Source organism: Hemitrygon akajei, unplaced genomic scaffold (assembly GCF_048418815.1).
Source record: "Hemitrygon akajei unplaced genomic scaffold, sHemAka1.3 Scf000059, whole genome shotgun sequence".
Taxonomy (NCBI): domain Eukaryota; kingdom Metazoa; phylum Chordata; class Chondrichthyes; order Myliobatiformes; family Dasyatidae; genus Hemitrygon; species Hemitrygon akajei.
Window position 1 is genome coordinate 3,993,366 of NW_027331945.1, and position 18,072 is coordinate 4,011,437.

General features: G+C 39.7%; 2 protein-coding genes across 2 annotated transcripts in view; both read left to right on the forward strand.

The window, feature by feature from the left end:
- LOC140721680 (uncharacterized) overlaps positions 1 to 6,080 on the forward strand; it is a 268,559-nt gene extending 262,479 nt beyond the window's left edge. The window contains exon 3 of the transcript XR_012097436.1: positions 5,849 to 6,080. The gene's annotated coding sequence lies outside the window, so the exon portion shown is untranslated. The remainder of the gene's footprint in view (positions 1 to 5,848) is intronic.
- Positions 6,081 to 6,110: 30 nt separating this feature from the next.
- LOC140721659 (uncharacterized) lies at positions 6,111 to 7,206 on the forward strand. Its single transcript, XM_073036460.1, has one exon. It carries the CDS (start codon positions 6,253 to 6,255, stop codon positions 7,204 to 7,206), a length of 954 nt encoding a protein of 317 aa, XP_072892561.1. The 5' UTR covers positions 6,111 to 6,252.
- Positions 7,207 to 18,072: the final 10,866 nt, after the last annotated feature.

Genomic DNA, 18,072 nt, shown 5'->3' on the forward strand with positions numbered 1-18,072 from the left:
ATTTGGAATGTAAATCTGTGCAAGATTTTTCATTGATCTCAATCTTAGGATCTTCACTTCCATTTTCGTTACTTAAAATGAATAAACAGATAACTAATCCCATAGTCAAGTATACATTACGAATCTGGTTTCAATTTCGTAAATTTTTTGGTTTGAATAAGTTTATGCTGTTAAGTCCTATACTATCTAACTACTTCTTCTGACCATCATCTATAGATCAAGCTTTTCTTTTATGGAAAACAAAAGGTATAACATGTTTTCGTGATCTGTTTTTGGATGATAACATTATGTCCTTTGAACAGTTATCTAATAAATATAATTTATCTAAAACACATTTTTTTGGATATTTACAAGTTAGAAATTTTCTATATAATGAACTAAAGTCTTTTTCGAAAGAATGTCCATTGGACATTACAGAAAGAATTTTGACTCTCAATCCTTGTCAAAAGGGTTTAGTAGCTATCATTTAGAATATGATTATGAATGTACAGCCAGATATATCAGAAAAAATTAAGAAGGAATGGCAGGAAGAATTGCATTGCCCTATATCTACTGAGCAATGGGAAAATTTTTTATCATTGGTAAACTCATCCTCTATCTGTGCTAAACATGCTCTAATACAATTTAAGGTTGTACATAGAGCTCACATGTCTAAAGATAAACTTGCTCGATTTTATTCTTATGTAAACCCAACCTGTGATAGATGTCATTCTGATGTTGCTTCATTGACCCATATGTTTTGGTCTTGTCCTTGTTTACAAAACTATTGGAAAGATATTTTTAATATTATTTCAAGAGTTTTAAATATTAATCTTCAACCACATCCTTTTACCGCAATTTTTGGTCTACCAATGATAGATAATAAGCGTTTATCCGCTTCATCCCAACGAATGATTGCATTTGTTACACTAATGGCTAGAAGATCTATTTTACTGAATTGGAAAGAAATTAACCCTCCAACTGTATTTCAGTGGTTTTCTCAAACTATTTCCTGTTTGAGTTTAGAAAAAAATAGAAGTGTGGTTTTTGATTCTTCAGTTAAATTTGAGGAAACTTGGAGACCATTTATTCAACATTTTCATATGAATTAAATGGTCTGATCCTGAACCTTATTGTTACTATCCTGAATTGTGTGGATGGAGGTTCGGAGTCATCGGCACTACTGTATGTATTTAACAATATGCAATTGCCCATGTTGGTTAATTTTTTTTTTATTAGTTGTTTTTTTTTTTAATTCTTTTAGTTTTTTTGGGGGGTGGGTTTCTTTTTCTCCTTTTTTTTTCTTAATTCCTTTACATTAATACTATGAGTTTGGGAGACTTTATATATTGATTAATACATATCTGATTGTTAATTAATCTATTAACAGTGTATTCTCAAATGTTTTGTACTTATATTTTACTTATGTTTTTCTTCAAAATTAATAAAAAGATTTGAAAAGGGTGGTTTGGGACAGTTTGTTTTCTGGCAAAGGAGTACTTGCTAAGTGGGAGGCATTCAAAAGTGAAATTTTGAGGGTGTTGAGTTTGTATGTGACTGCCAAAATAAAGGTTGAAAGGTAACTGGTGCAGGGAACCTGGGTTTTTAATAGATATTGAGGCCCTGGATATTTTGTTCTTCTAAATGCTCAGACTGTTGGGTGCTGCCAAGACTCGCTAATGACTGACTCATTAACCATCATTCTATGTCCTCAACTCATTTGACTTGTTTTTCGGTCTTCTATTGGTTTCTCAAAGCTTCCCAATAGCTTTTGCCCTTTTGTTTGCCCTCTCTTCGGCTTTTATGTTGGCTTTGGCTTCTCATTTCAGCCACGGTTGTGTCCTCCTGCCTTTCCAGTACTTTCACTTCTTTGGGATGTATCGATCACTCAGCTCCCGAATTGCTCCCAGAAACTCCAGCCATTGCTGCTCCGTTGTCACTCCTACCTTTTCCCTTCCAAACAAGTTCGGCCAACTTCTCTGTCATAGAAACATGGAGAAGTTCAGTTTGGAAACAGGCTATTTGGCCATTCCAGTCAATGCCGAAAAAACATTTAAGCTGTCTAATGCAACTACCTGCACCGGGACCATCGCCCTCCATACCCCTACCATCCAGGCTCCCATCCAAACTTCTTTGAAATGGTGAATCCGAGCTAGCGTGCACCACTTGTGCTGGCATTTCACTCTGCACTCTCATAGCCAATTCATTGAAGAGATTTTCCAGATGTTCTCCATAAATTTTCACCTCCCCACTTACCCATAAGCTCTGGTTGTTGTCACACTTAACATCATTTGAAAAGCCTGCTTGAATTTACCCGTTCTATACCCTTATATTTTGTCTACACTGAAACATAGAAAACCTACAGCACGATACATGCCTTTTGGCCCACAAAGCTGTGCCAAACATATCCTTACCTTAGAATTACCTAGGCTTGCCCGTAGCCCTCTAATTTTCGAATTTATCCATCCAGGACTCTCTTAAAGGACCCTTTCGTTTCCGCCTCCACCACCGCCGCTGGCAGTCAATTCCACACACTCACCACTCTCTGTGTAAATGAAAACACTAACTTCTATACTTCTAACAAATCCTCAAAGCAATGTATAATTTCCTTGTTTATGTTTGGAGCCTTTTTTAGGTGGATAAGATGATGAGGAGCATTGATCGTGTGGACAGCCAGAAGTTTTTTTTTCCCCAGGGCTGAAATGGTTACACAAGGGGGCATAGTTTTAAGGTGCTTGGAAATAGGTACCGAGGGGATATCAGGGGTAAGTTTTTCACACCGAGAGTGGTGGATTCATGGAATGCACTGCTGGCAACGGTGGTAAAGGCGGATAAAATAGGTTTTTTTTTTTAACAGCCTCTTAGTTAGGAACATGGAGCTTAGAGAAATAGAGGGCTATGCACTAGAGAAATTCTACGCAGTTGGTAGAGTACGTTACGTGGTTGGCACAACACTGTGGGCTGAATGGCCTGGAACATGCTGTAGATATCTATGTTCTATGTTGAACAGCGAAATAACTTTTCTTCTTTAATTGGTACAGGGTCCACGACTTTAATGCCGCTTTTTCACATTCCCTTAGACCCTTTGTCCATCTCCTGAGTAAATAGAGGTGAAAAGATATTTAACATCTCCCCCATCTGCTTTGTTCCACACGTGGATTGCCATTCCGGTCTTCCAGAGGACCAACTTTGTGCCTTGCAATCCTTTTGCTCTTAATCTATCTCTAGAATCCCTGAGGATTATCCTTCATCTTTTCTGCGAGGGCAAGCGCATGCTTTTTTTTGGCCATCTTGATTTATTTCTTATGTGTTCTCTTGAATTTCTTATACTCCATAAGAACCTGCCTGCCTATCCCTGTTAGCAACTCCATTTTGTGCTTCACCAGGGTCTCAATATCTCTTGCAAACCAAGGTTCCCTACAGTTTCTATCTTCACCTTTTATTCTGACAAGCATATACCCGCTTTGTACTTTCAAAATTTCACTTTAAAGGCCTCCCACTGACCAAACACACCTTTGCCCTAAAGCAGCCTGTCTCAATCCACAGTTCCCAGATCCTAGTGTCTTAATTCCAGGTGTTGATCCATTCCCTGAACACATTCGCCTTTCCTACGCAGCTCCTTGTATTGAAATATACAGGGCTCAGCATATTCACTGCACCACGCTGAACTTTTTCATTCCTGACTTTGTCTGAGGGCTGAACAACATCTGTCTCCACAACCCCTCCACAATCTGTTCTGTTATTCAGGTTCCCATTCTCCCGGCAACTTAGTTTCACAGACCCCACCCACCGTGCAGCACTAGCAAGCCTTACCACTGGGATAACCGACACGTTCTTGTTTTGTTCCCCAAACTCATCAATCTTCTATCACCCCTTTGGCTTTCCTCTCCGAGGTCAATAATAAGGAGGTGCATACCAGGTACAGTCAAATAGGAACAAATGGGGTACTTGTGAAGTACAGGAAATTCAAGTGAACACTTCTGAAAGAAATAAAAGAAGGCATGAGGTTGCCCCAGCAGACAAGATGAAGGAGAATCTTCAGGGATTCTGCAGATATGTTAAGAACAAAAAGATTGCAAGGGAGAAAAATGAATACTGCTGAAGATCAGAATGGTAATCCATATGAGGAGACAAAATATAAGTATTTGTATAAGTATTTGGATAGATGTGGACTGATTAAGGAAAGGCAGCATGGCTTTGTGCATGGTAGGTCATGTCTAACCAACCTTATAGAGTCTCTGGAGGAATTTATCAGGAAACTGGATGAAGGCAAGGCCGTGGATGTTGTCTACTTGGACTTCGGCAAGGCACTTGACAATGTCTCATATGGGAGGTTGGTCAAGAAGGTTCGGTCATTCAGCATTCAAGATGAGATAGTAAACTGGACGAGACACTGGCTTTGGGAGAAGCCAGAGTGTGGTAGCAGATGGTTGCCTCTCTGATCGGAGGCCTGTGACTTGTGGTGTGTCATAGGGATCAGTGCTGGATCTGTTGTTTGTCATCTATATCAGTAATCTGGATGATAGTGTGGTTAACTGGATCAGTAAATTTGTGGATGACACCAAGATTGGGGTGTAGTGGACAGCGAGGAAGACTATCATGGCTTACAGTGCGATCTGGACCAGCTGGAAAAATGGTTTGAGAAATGGGAAATGGAATTTAATGCAGACAAGTGTGAGCTGTTGCACTTTGGTAGGACCTACCAGGGTAGGTCTTACACAGTGACTGGTCGGGCACTGAGGAGTGTTGTAGACGAAAGGGATCTGGGAATACAGGTCTATATTTCAGTGAAAGCGGTGTCACAGTTTGATAGGGACGGGAAGAAAGATTTTGTCACATTGGCCTTCATAAACCGAAGTACTGAGTACAGGAGATGGATGTTATGTTGACTTTGTACAAGACATTGGTGAGGCCTGATTTGGAGTATTGTGTGCAGTTTTGGTCACCTACCTACATGAAAGATGTAAAAGAGGTTGAAACAGTTCAGAGAAAATTCAGAAGGATGGTGCCAGGTCTGGAGGACTTGGGTTGTAAGGAGAGACTGAACAGGTCAGGACTTTATTTCTTGGAATGTAGAAGATTGAGTGGAGATTTGATTGTGATAGAGGGGCATAGATAGGGTAAATGCAAGTTTGCTTTTTCCATTCAGATGGGGTGAGACTACAACCAGCGACCATGGGTCAAGTGTGAAAGGTGAAACGTTAAGGGAAACATCTTGACACAGATGGTCATCCGGGTGTGGAATGAGCAGCCAGCACATGTGGTGCATGCGAGCTCGATTTCAACATTTAAGAGGTTCGTATAGGTACCTGGATAGTAGGGGTACGGGAGTAGACAGTTTGAATGGTTCAACATAAGCTAGATGGGCCAAAGGGCCTGTGTCTGTGTTGTACTTTTCCATGACTGTGACAAGTACCTTAAATAATACTAACATTCACTCGAATTCTGTGCAGACCAACAATACAGTACAGCTGAGTAGGAGATATTTACATGGCATTAAAACTGTGGCACTTTAAATTAACAGTACATAAAAGGAATTCCATCTGCATGTCAAGAAAGACTATTTGTGTGGGAGTGTTTCAGTTACTGTGGGGTCAGGCACCCATGCAGCTCAGTGGGAACAGGGAATAATACCAATGGAGAGAGTCAAACTGAGCCAGGTCACAGATTGGAGACGGCAGAAATGCCCCATTCTTATAGAGACTGGAAGAGCATCAGAGAACTTGATGGTCATTCCTGATACCAGATCTGTGCTCAGTTAGAACCTCACTGTAACAGTGTGATGCCAGATTACACCTTGACAATTTGAGTGATCTCGTCTGAAATTTTGATCCACACCCATTGATGGATTTTGTAAATCTTTTTACAGGTTATATACAACAAAGAATTTGTCTATGGGAATTCAAACACAACACACCAGTTTTGCTGTCTCTGTCCAGATATTTAAGAAGTGGAGCAAGGGGTTCAATCGACCATCCTTCCTACTCAGACTGTGGAGAGGGTTTCTCTCGATCATCTGACCGACTGGCAAGCCCGTCATTTTACACTGGGGAGAGGCCGTTCACCTGCTCGGACAGTGTGGAGGGATTCACTTGGTCATCACAACTGAAGGTACATCAGTGAGTTCACACTGGGACAAGGCCATTCACCTGTTCTGTGGGTGAGAAGGGATTCAGTCGGTCATCCCACCTGTGGACACACCAGTCAGTTCACACTGGGCAGAGGCTGTTCATCTGAATTTGTGGGGAAGGATTCACTCAGTCATCTGACCCAATGGCTCACCAGCGAGTTCACACCAGGGAGCGGCTGTTCACCTGCTTGGACTGTGGGAAGGGATTCACTTCTTCATCTCAACTGAAGCTACATCAGCGAGTTCACACTGGGGAGAAGCCGTTCACCTGCTCCGACTGTGGGAAGACTTTCACTCAGTCATCCCACCTAAAGAGACACCAGCGAGTTCACACTGGGGAGAAGCCTTTCACCTGCTCAGAATGTGGGAAGGGATTCATTCAATCATCCGACCTACAGATACACCAGTCAGTTCACACTGGGGAGAGGCCGTTCACCTGCTCAATCTGTGGGACGACATTCAGTCAGTCATCCTACCTACAGAGACACCAGCGAGTTCACACAGGGGAGAAGCCTTTCACCTGCTCAGTCTGTGGGAAGGGATTCTCTCGATCATCCAACCTACAGAATCACCAGCGAGTTCACACTGGAGAGAGGCCATTCAGCTGCCCACACTGTGGGAAGGGATTCTCTCTGGCATGTCACCTACTGAGACACCAGTCAGTTCACACTGGGGAGAGGCCGTTCACCTGCTCAGACAGTGGGAAGGGATTCAGTCAGTCATCAAACCTAATAGCTCACCAACGAATTCACACTGCGGAGAGGCCATTCACCTGCTCAGACTGTGGGAAGGGATTTACTTGCTCAGCCCAACTGAAGATACACCAGTCAATTCACACTGGGGAGAGGCCATTCACCTGCTCAGACTGTGGGAAAGGATTCACTTGCTCTTCTCACCGACTGAGACATCAGTCAGTTCACACTGGGGAGAGGCAGTTCACCTGCTCGAACTGTGGGAAGGGATTCACTAGGTCATCTTCCCTATTGGCACACCAGCGAGTTCACACTGGGGAGAGACCATTCACCTGCTGTAAATGTGGGATGGGATTCCGCCGATCATCTCATCTACAGAGACACCAGCGAGATCACACTGGGTAACGGCTGATCACCTGCTCAGACATTGGGAAGAGTTTCTGTCAGACATCTCCACCAAATGTGCATCATTGAGTTCACACTGTGGAGAGGACGTTCAGCTGCTGTAAATGTGGGAAGGGATTCACTCAGTAATCTAACCTTGTGACACACTACTGGGTTCACACTGGGGAGAAAGTTTCAATAAGCTGCATGCTGGATATTTGTCCATCACCGTTGCTGAATGCAATTTCGAGAGTGACTGTCGGTGCTGAACTCTGCAATTATTGCTGCTGCTCACCACACCCAGTTCTGCACCCTGGTCACTGGGAATGGGAGGAGTTTCTTCTGCTGCATGTTCACCTTTAATGGGACTGGGTTTAATATTCTGTGTCTGAGACAAATAATCAGTTCTATTTTAAACTCTGTCTCCCGTACTTAGTGAATTTGTAACACACCTAGTGTACAGTAGAGAGTCAACTCCGGCCGGCTGGACACTGCCAGGGATTCAGTTCCACGACAGTCCTTTGAAATCCTCCCCTGTTGTTCCCCTCTCGCTCTCCCTGTGGTGATGGATTCCAAACAGTCACCACTCTGTGGGTGAAGAGGTTTCCCTTGAATTTTCTGCAGACTGAAGAAGTCGAGCTGACTGCAGTTCTGTCTGAGATGTTCTTCGCCCCTCAAATCTCTGGGCTGAGGAAGAATGACATTGGTAGTTAGCCTCCTTATTCATGGCAGATTTCCACATTATGGGTCATTTTCCCTGCTACTAAAGGGTTGTTAGAAAACACCACTGTCCTGTAAAGGCTGAAAGCAGAATGGGAAGCCATTAGTTCAACCAAGTGGGGTTAGAAACCAGAGGCGGGTCCGCTCAGGGCAGAGTTTGGGGCTCTGGACGATGGTCGAGGTAAGATGATGGTCGAGGTATGATGAGGAGAAGGGAATCAGCAGCGGGGCGGACAACGAATGACAGAGTAGCAACATTTGGAAGCTGATTGACAGAGATAATAATTCAATTGTCTGACTGATGACACAAATAATGCCTGTGGTGAGGTACTCCATTGGTCGAGGAACGTGTGTGTTCAGAATAGTGTTATCTATTGAGGGGGTTGTTCCTGCTTGTTTATCCTGTAATATTATATCCAAATGGTTATTATGGATTGTCCTATCTGCATTAATGTATTAATTATCCTATAGTTTGTAAGATTTGGACTCTAAAACTGGATCAGGCCTAAATTCATGGTGCCTTAATGAAGTTATGGTGGTCATGAATGGGTTTGTATTTTAAAGCAAGATTTTGGTGAATGATATTTGCCACTTGATTGTACCTTTATAAGTAATCAGATTGAGTTAAACTGCTGCAGGATCCTGGAATGTGTTGGATTGTGTCTGGTTTGGCATTTTCTGCATTTATTGCCTTGTTTGTTTGTCTTTTATGTATTTCTGTTTATTTTAAAATGTTAACCACCTTGTCCTGTAATTCCCCAAGGCACCCCTGTTTCTGGGAAGAGGTCTCCAACTCAGAGTCGGGCGCTCGATGTTTCCTTGTCACCATCTCGTCTGCTCAGATTGTTGAGATGTCTCCCATGGAGGGTCATTCTCATTCCACTGGTTAATGTTTTCTTCCAGAGTGATGATTCATTTTTCTGAGTTGGCCTTTCAGTTAAGTTTTCTGGTCTGTATTTCAAATCAGATTTGCACATACCTGTCTGGTGTGCTGAATCCTGTATATTTTGTATGAAAATATATTCTTTAGAAATCTTATCAGACTGTTGGTTTATTTTTAATGACTATTATAGCTCTTCCTAGTTCTGTCCTCGGTAGTTTTCATCTAAGTGGTAAATAGTGTTTTCTGAATTTGTCATTTCAGTTCTTGTTTTTCTTTGTGAAGTTTCCAGTTTGGAATGGGACTAAGGTATTTTGAAAAAAGAATACACTAATATGGATATAACAAAAGTGAGAATGGATATCAGACCACTGGAAAACGAGGCTGGAGGGGTAGTAATGGGGAGCATGGAGCTGGCAGATGAACTGAATAAGTATTTTACATCAGTCTTCACTCCAGAAGACACGAGCAGGATGGTGAATGTCCAGATGTCAGTGGTCAGGGAGGTCTCAAGATGGCGCTCATGGAGTAAACCGCACTTAGGCTTTGCTCCAAAACTTTTACGTTTTTTTAGCCTATAAACACCCCTTAAACTTATTCTAAAGGGGTTAAATATACTGAATTCTTCTTTTTAAACTATTTGAATTATTCTCAACTTGCTGAAATGTCTAAAGCAAAAGAACCGAAACTGTCGAAAGAATTGGTAACTTTAGAAGCAGTTGCGAAGATTGTGCAAGCTAAATTTGAAGAGATGCAGGAAAAATTATTCCTAAGGCTTTCGAAGTATGACGATCGTTTGAAATCACTCGAAGAAAAGTTTCTGGAACTTTCACTGGAATCACAAAAACAACAGGCAAGCATTTTGGCTCTTGAAGAAGCCGCTCGTAAGAAAGATCGTATGATTGAAAAGATACAAGAAGAGCAAACCTCGACTTCTCAACAGATGGATCGTTATAAATTTAAAATTACGGATTTGGAAAATCGCTCCCGAAGGCAAAATCTCCGGTTAATTGGGATCCCGGAAGGATTTGAAAGCGGTGATCTTACCGTTTTCTTCTCTAAATTTCTAGTGGATGTCCTGGGCAAAGAGGTCCTGGATCCCCCCCCCCCCAATAATCGATCGAGCACATCGGGTAACAAGATTTTATGCAAGTTCAAGTTCGAAACCGCGGCACATAATTTTGAGGATTCACTATCCTCATATCAAAGATCGCTTGATCCGTGTGGCTCGTAAAAAAGGTATGATTATCCATCAAAATTTCAAGTTTCGTATCTTGGAAGACTATAGCCCAGAAATATTACGGGCTAGGCTGGCTTTCAGATCGGTTATGTCGAATTTCCACCAGAAAGGCTACAAGCAAGCGCTGCTATTCCCAGCACATCTGAGAGTCGCCCTGGATGATGGAACTGTTCGGCTGTTTAAATCGCCTGCGGATGCTCAAGGTTTCCTGGATCAATGACATTCTATTGGGCTGATCAGTGTAATTTAGCCTATAAATTTGGATCTATTAGGGTTTGATATATGGGTCCCTTTTTTTTTATATGGCTTGCATATACTTTTTATATACGATTAAAGCTTTTTTTCCCTGCTAGGTTTATGCCGATTTTATAGTTTTTCATATTATTAATCTATTTGCGTTGAAAATGACCGATTAGGGTTTCTCTTTTGTTTTTCTTTTTTTTAAAATAAAAAAACGATATACGCTTTCCTTTATACTTTTAACATCTGAATATTAAAACTGAGAAAAAAAAAATGGCGTTTCTTCTTCCCGACTGACTCCAGTGTTTGGAGCGTCATAACTGTTTTGATGTATTTGAAAGTTTGAAACTTTTATTTATTGTTTTAATTCTTTTCTTTTAACTTTTTTGTTTATATACATTTATAACACTAATTTTATATCTTAACTTTTGTAGTATTACCCTTTTTATAATGTGGGTTGTGTGTATTTTCTTAACTCTATTACGTTCGAGCTGCCGTCTTGAGACATGGGGGTAGTTTTAGTATTAGCTTGCTCGCTTGCCTTTTTTGGCTTTTTTCTTGGGGTTTCAAGGGTGGTGGGAGGGGGATTTTTCTTTCTTTTTTTGTTTTTTGCTTGCTTTTTGCTTAGTTTTATTTTTTGGGCGCATATGAAACTACAAAAATGGCTGCAGTGCTATGACTTCCGGTTTCCTTTTGAACTTACTTCCTTCTTCCGGGTTCATGAGTTCACTTTTCTTTTGAACTTACGTATTAACTATAATATATACTGTCATGATGGTTAAGACTATTAATTTCGTTTCTTGGAATACTAATGGTTTAAATCATCCGATCAAACGGAAAAAAGTATTCAATGTATTCCATAGAATGAATGCTAATGTTATCTTTATACAAGAGACTCATGTAAGGAAGATGGATAGTCAGCGCTTGTTTAGGTTCTGGAAGGGACAACAATACCACTCAAATGTGCAAGCTAAAGTGAGAGGTGTGTCTATTTTTATAGACTCATCTACTGCTTTTATACATCATGAAACAATTTCAGATCCGCACGGTAGATTTTTGCTTATTACTGGTTTACTTTGTAATCAAAAAGTTCTTCTAGTTAATGTTTATGCTCCAAATACTGATTGTCCTGAATTTTTTAAATGTTTATTTACATCCTTTCCCAATCTGAATCAATATAGATTGATAATGGGCGGAGATTTTAATTGTTGTTTAAACCCTGTGATGGATAGGTCCAAGCCCATTCAAATTTTGCCGAATAAATCGGCTTCTTTTATTAATTCCTTTATGGTTGATTCAGCTATTTGTGAGATTTGGCGTTTTTTACACCCTAATGACAAAGAGTTTTCATACTTTTCCCATGTCTATCATAGTTATTCAAGAATTGATTACTTTTTCATTGATCAGCATTTACTCACAGATGTCATGGATTGTAAATATGACTCAATTACCATATCTGATCATGCACCTTTGAAGTTATCTATTAAGGTGACGGATTCATATATTAGTACGAAAAGTTGGAGGCTTAATCCTGTTCTTTTGCAGGACTCTGACTTTATTAGCTTTATTAAACAGCAAATTGATTTGTTTTTCTCAATAAATTCTACAGCAGAGATCTCTAGTGGAATTTTATGGGATACTTTTAAGGCATATATTCGTGGACAGATTATTTCATATTCTGCTGGAGTTAGGAAACGAACTAATTCCAAAATATCAACATTAGTTGATAAAATTAAGGCAATTGATAAGATCTACTCATCAACTCCTAGTAAAGAACTTTATAAAGAAAGAGTGGAACTCCAAATGGAACATAGTTTACTATTAACCTCCTCGATTGAAAGTCAGTTAATTAAATCGAAGGCTGAATTTTATACATATGGAGATAAGTCAGGTAAACTACTAGCTAATCAATTGAAAATTGCTTCAGATAAGCGACAAATTACTAGGATTCGTAAACAAGATGGTACTTTGACGATTGACCACAAAGAGATAAATAAAGCCTTTCATGATTTTTATAATTCCTTATATCAATCAGAATGTACTAAGGACTCTTCTATTATGAATGAATTTTTAGGGAAATTGAATATTCCAAAAGTAACTGTTGAAGATAACGTATTTTTGGATACACCTATTACCGAGTCTGAAATAGAAAAGGCTATTTTTTCAATGAACTCGGGTAAAGCTTCAGGTCCAGATGGTTTTTCCGCAGAATTTTTAAAATCCTTTTCTTCTATACTTTCTCCTTGGCTTTGTAAAATTTTTAAAGATGCATTAAGTATAGGTAAACTACCACAATCTTTTTATGAAGCTTCTATTTCTTTAATTCTTAAAAAAGATAAAGACCCGATTGAATGTGCATCCTATCGTCCTATATCTTTGCTGAATACGGATTTTAAGATTTTTAGTAAAATTTTAGCTATTAGATTAGAAAATATATTACCTCGGATTATTTCTGAGGATCAGACCGGATTTATTAAAAATCGCTATTCATCTTTTAACATTAGAAAATTAATTAATATTGCTTATACCTCTACATCTAAAATCCCTGAATGTATTATCTCTTTGGATGCCGAAAAAGCATTTGATAGAGTCGAATGGTCATATTTATTCAATACATTGCAACATTTCAATTTTGGATCAAAATTTATATCATGGATTAAGTTAATATATCATAAACCTTTAGCTTCGGTTTTTACCAATAATCAAAAATCCCCTTTCTTTCAATTATTTCGCGGTACAAGACAAGGTTGTCCTTTGAGCCCTTTATTATTTGATATTGCTTTAGAACCTTTGGCTATAGCTATTCGTGAATCACCCAATATTTTAGGCATTACCCGTGGGGAGACGATCTATAAGGTATCATTATATGCGGACGATTTATTATTATATATATCTGATCCTGAAAGATCTATTCCTGCTATTTCTTCTTTGCTTGCTCAATTTAGTAATTTTTCTGGTTATAAATTGAATTTTAATAAGAGTGAACTTTTTCCATTAAATATGTATATTCCAATTTATAATCATGTACCATATAGAATCGTTACAGATTATTTTACCTATTTAGGTATTAAAATTACTAAAAAACATAAAGATTTGTTTAAAACTAATTTTTTCCCCTTAATAGACCAAATTAAGCAACTTGCTAATAGATGGTCCCCACTTTCTTTGTCTTTGGTAGGCAGAATTAATGCCATTAAGATGATGATATTACCTAAATTTCTATATTTATTTCAAGCATTACCAATTTTTATTCCTAAATCTTTTTTTGATATGGTTGACTCTAAAATATCTTCCTATTTGTGGCAGAACAAAAATCCTAGATTAGGTAAAAAATATTTACAGAAGTCAAAGAAAGAGGGTGGCTTGGCTTTACCAAACCTAAGATTTTACTACTGGGCAGTTAATATACGGTATTTGATATTTTGGACACAAGAATTGACTACAGTAGCTGGCCCACAATGGGTAAATTTGGAATGTAAATCTGTGCAAGATTTCTCATTGATCTCAATCTTAGGATCTTCACTTCCTTTTTCGTTACTCAAAATTAATAAACAGATAACTAATCCCATAGTTAAGTATACATTACGAATCTGGTTTCAATTTCGTAAATCTTTTGGCTTGAATAAGTTTATACTGTCAAGTCCTGTAATATCTAATTACTTCTTTCGGCCATCATCTATAGATCAGGCTTTTTTCCTATGGAAAACAAAAGGTATAAAATGTTTTCGTGACCTGTATTTGGATGATAACATTATGTCCTTTGAACAGTTATCTAACAAATACAATTTACCTAAAACCCATTTTTTTAGATACTTACAAATTAGAAATTTTTTATATAATGAATTAAAGTCTTTTTCGAAAGAATGTCCACTGGACATTACAGAGAGAATTTTAACTCTTAATCCTTATCAAAAGGGTTTAGTAGCTATCATTTACAATATGATTATGAAGATACAGCCGGATATATCAGAAAAAATTAAGAAGAAATGGCAGGAAGAATTGCATTACCCTATATCTACTGAGCAATGGGAAAAAATTTTATTATTGGTAAACTCATCCTCTATTTGTGCTAAACATGCTCTAATACAATTCAAGGTTGTACACAGAGCCCATATGTCTAAAAATAAAATTGCTCGATTTTATTCTTATGTTAATCCAACCTGTGATAGATGTCATTCTGATATTGCTACATTGACTCATATGTTTTGGTCTTGTCCTTGTTTACAAAGCTATTGGAAGGATATTTTTAATATCATTTCAAGAGTTTTAAATATTAATCTTCAACCACATCCTTTTACTGCAATTTTTGGTCTACCTATGATAGATAATATGTGTCTATCTGCTTCATCTCAGCGAATGATTGCATTTGTTACACTAATGGCTAGAAGATCTATTTTATTGAACTGGAAAGAAATTAATCCTCCAACTGTATTTCAGTGGCTCTCTCAAACCATTTCCTGTTTGAGTTTAGAAAAAATTAGAAGTGTGGTCTTTAACTCCTCAGTTAAATTTGAGGAAACTTGGAGACCATTTATTCAACATTTTCATGTGAGTTAAATGGTCTGATCCTGAACCTTATTGCTACCATCCTGAATTGTATAAATGGAGGTTCGGAGTCATTGGCACTACTGTGTGTATTTAACATTATACAATTGCCCATGTTAGTTTTTTTTATATATATTGTTTTTTTTTCTTTTCTTCTTCTTTTTTGGGTTTTTTTTTTGTGTGCTTTATGTCTTAAATCCTTTATATTAATATTATAAGTTTGGGAGACTTTTTACATTGATAATATATAATTGATTATTAATGAATCTATTGTGTACTCTCAAATGTTTTTTTGTACTTATATTTTACTTATGTTATGTTCTTAAAATCAGTAAAAAGATTTAAAAAGAAAGATGTCAGTGGTCAGAATTATGTTAAGTTACATTACTCATGAGAAGGTTCTTGTGAAGCAGAAAGGTCTGAAGGTAAATAGGTCACCTGGAGTAGATGGTGCACATCTGAGAGTTCTGAAAGAGGTGGCTGAAAAGATTCTGGAGGGATTAGTAACAATGCTTCAAGAATGAGTGGCCTCTGGTATGGTTCTGGAAGACTGGAAATTTGGAAATATCACTCCACTCTTCAAGAAGGTAGAGAGGTAGAAGATACAAGATTATGGGCCAGTTAGTCTGACCTCACTGGTTGGGAAGATATTGGATTCGGATGCTGAGGATGTGTTTTCAGGGTATTTGGGGCACATGATAAAATCAGCCATTTTCAGCATGTTTCAGATTTGGAAATAATTATTACTCCGGGTCTGGTGCAGCAAAAAACAAACCCTAATAAAAATATATATCCACAGCTTATCCACCGCACATTAGTCCAGAAAGTGTCGCAAGGCACAGGATGTCTGTCCATAAGGCGACTGACAGAAAATGATAAACGAGCGTTGTTTAGCAGTGTGGAAGCATGCATTTGTGGGTAGAGTTGTTGATCCGACTTATGGCTTGGGGAAATTAGCTGTTTTAGGTTTGGTAGACCTGGTGTGAAGGCTACGTAGTCTCCTACCTGATGGTCGTGGGACAAGCTGTCCATGAGCTGGGAAGGTGGAGGCAAATTGTGAAAATCAGGCTGGTGCTTGTTCTCAAGAGAGGGAAATTGGAGAATACCAATCAGATGGCTTTTTAGAACAGCTTGAGGTTGTGCCACTATGGAAAATGTAGTTCTGGATTGGGTGTTGTGCAATGAATCAAATTTGGTTTGGAAGCTCAAGGTAAGGAAATGCTGAGGAGTCAGTAATCAGAATATGATAGAATTCACCCTGCAGTTTGAGAGGTAAAGCTATAAAAAAGATTCATCATGATTAGTGGAGTGAGATGAACTGCAGATTCATGAGAGAATAGTTCACCAAAGTTGATTGGAAGGAGACACTAGCAGGGATGATGGTAGAATAGGAACCTTATGCCAACACTTCCCTCTTCCCACCGCACCCTCGCCTTTCACCTTTAAGTTTATGTAAATGTGGTTAGCATTCATTATGAGAGGACTAGAAGGACTATAATACTAAGGCTTTAAACGGCATTGGTTAGACCACACTTGGCAATTATGAGTTTGGTGATATGGTCTCCTTATCTCTGAAAAGATGTGCTGGAATTGAAGAGATTCCAGAGGATGTTCATGAAAATGACTCCGGCACTGATGGGGTTAAAGCACGAGGAGCATTTGATGTCTCTGGGCCTGTTCCCGCTGGAGTTTAGATTAATGAAGCGGTGTGGGCGTCATTCTCGAATATTGAAAAGCCATGATAAACTGGATGTGGAGAGGATGGTTCCTATAGTGGGGGAGTCTAGAACCAGAGGACACAGGTAGAGTGGATGTGGAGAGGATGTCTCCTATAGTGGGGGAGTCTGGGACCAGAGGACACAGATAGAGTGGATGTGGAGAGGATGTCTCCTATAGTGGGGGAGTCGAGGACCAGAGGACATAGTTAGAGTGGATGTGGAGAGGATGGTTCCTATGTTTGGGGAGTCTAGAACCAGAGGACACAGGTAGAGTGGATGTGGAGAGGATGTCTCCTATAGTGGGGGAGTCTGGGACCAGAGGACACAGATAGAGTGGATGTGGAGAGGATGTCTCCTATAGTGGGGGAGTCGAGGACCAGAGGACATAGATAGAGTGGATGTGGAGAGGATGGTTCCTATGTTTGGGGAGTCTAGGACCAGAGGACACAGGTAGAGTGGATGTGGAGAGGATGGTTCCTATGTTTGGGGAGTCTAGAACCAGAGGACACAGGTAGAGTGGATGTGGAGAGGATGGTTCCTATGTTTGGGGAGTCTAGAACCAGAGGACACAGGTAGAGTGGATGTGGAGAGGATGGTTCCTATAGTGGGGGAGTCGAGGACCAGAGGACATAGATAGAGTGGATGTGGTCTATCAATGCTGATCCAGGATCAGAGGGACCACCTTCAGAATAGAGGGACCTCAATTTAGAACAGAAATGAGGAGTAATTCTCCTGTGTGTCTTAAGATTGTGGCTGATCTATTCTCCTGTGCCCATTCCCCTTGCTACGTTAAATGATTACCTATGTACCCCTCAAATATACCCAACCAACCGGTCGGGGAGCAACAAACCCCAAAGATTGTGTACTCATCTAGATAGATAGACACATTATTGATCTCAAAGAAAATTATATGGAAGGTTTAGAATTCCTGAGATTTTCATCCATCTCCAGTTAAAATGAGCGACCTATATCAATTCCTGTCTTGCTTCTCTCACCAACAGGGATATCAGACCTCTCTCCCTCATTTATCTCCCCCTTCTCCCTCCCTACTTCTATCGCCATTTAGCTTCCCCATTTTCTCCCTCCACTATTCCTTCCCCCTCTCTCTTCCGTCACTTCTTTCTCCCAAGCCTCTTTTTTCCCCTCTCTCACTCCATGTTCATTTCTCACGCACGTCCACCTCATTTCCCGCTGTTCTCATCCCTTCCTGTCGCCCCGCCTCTTTCCTACCCCTGTTTCTCGCCTCTGCTTCTCCACTCCCATCTCTCCTCAGACTGTGCCGTTGGCCTTGTTGCTCTCTTCCTCCTTTTTTCTGTTTCCCCAAGTCTCTCTCTCCCTCCCAATCTATCTCTACCACCACTCATCCTGTCTCTCCGTAGTTCCACTATCATCTCTCTATACTCCTCTTTCCGTCCCCCCCTCCCTGTCTCCCCCCCCCTCTCCCACTCTCTTTTCCCCTCCCTAAGGATAAACTTTCATCAATGAAAACGGGAACAACACTCTGTACGGCCACGTGCTACCCTGTTAAGAAATACACACCACTG

Bases quoted from the DNA above. Each gene is read 5' to 3' on its own strand.
- LOC140721659 (XM_073036460.1), top strand. From the start codon at position 6,253: ATGGCTCACCAGCGAGTTCACACCAGGGAGCGGCTGTTCACCTGCTTG.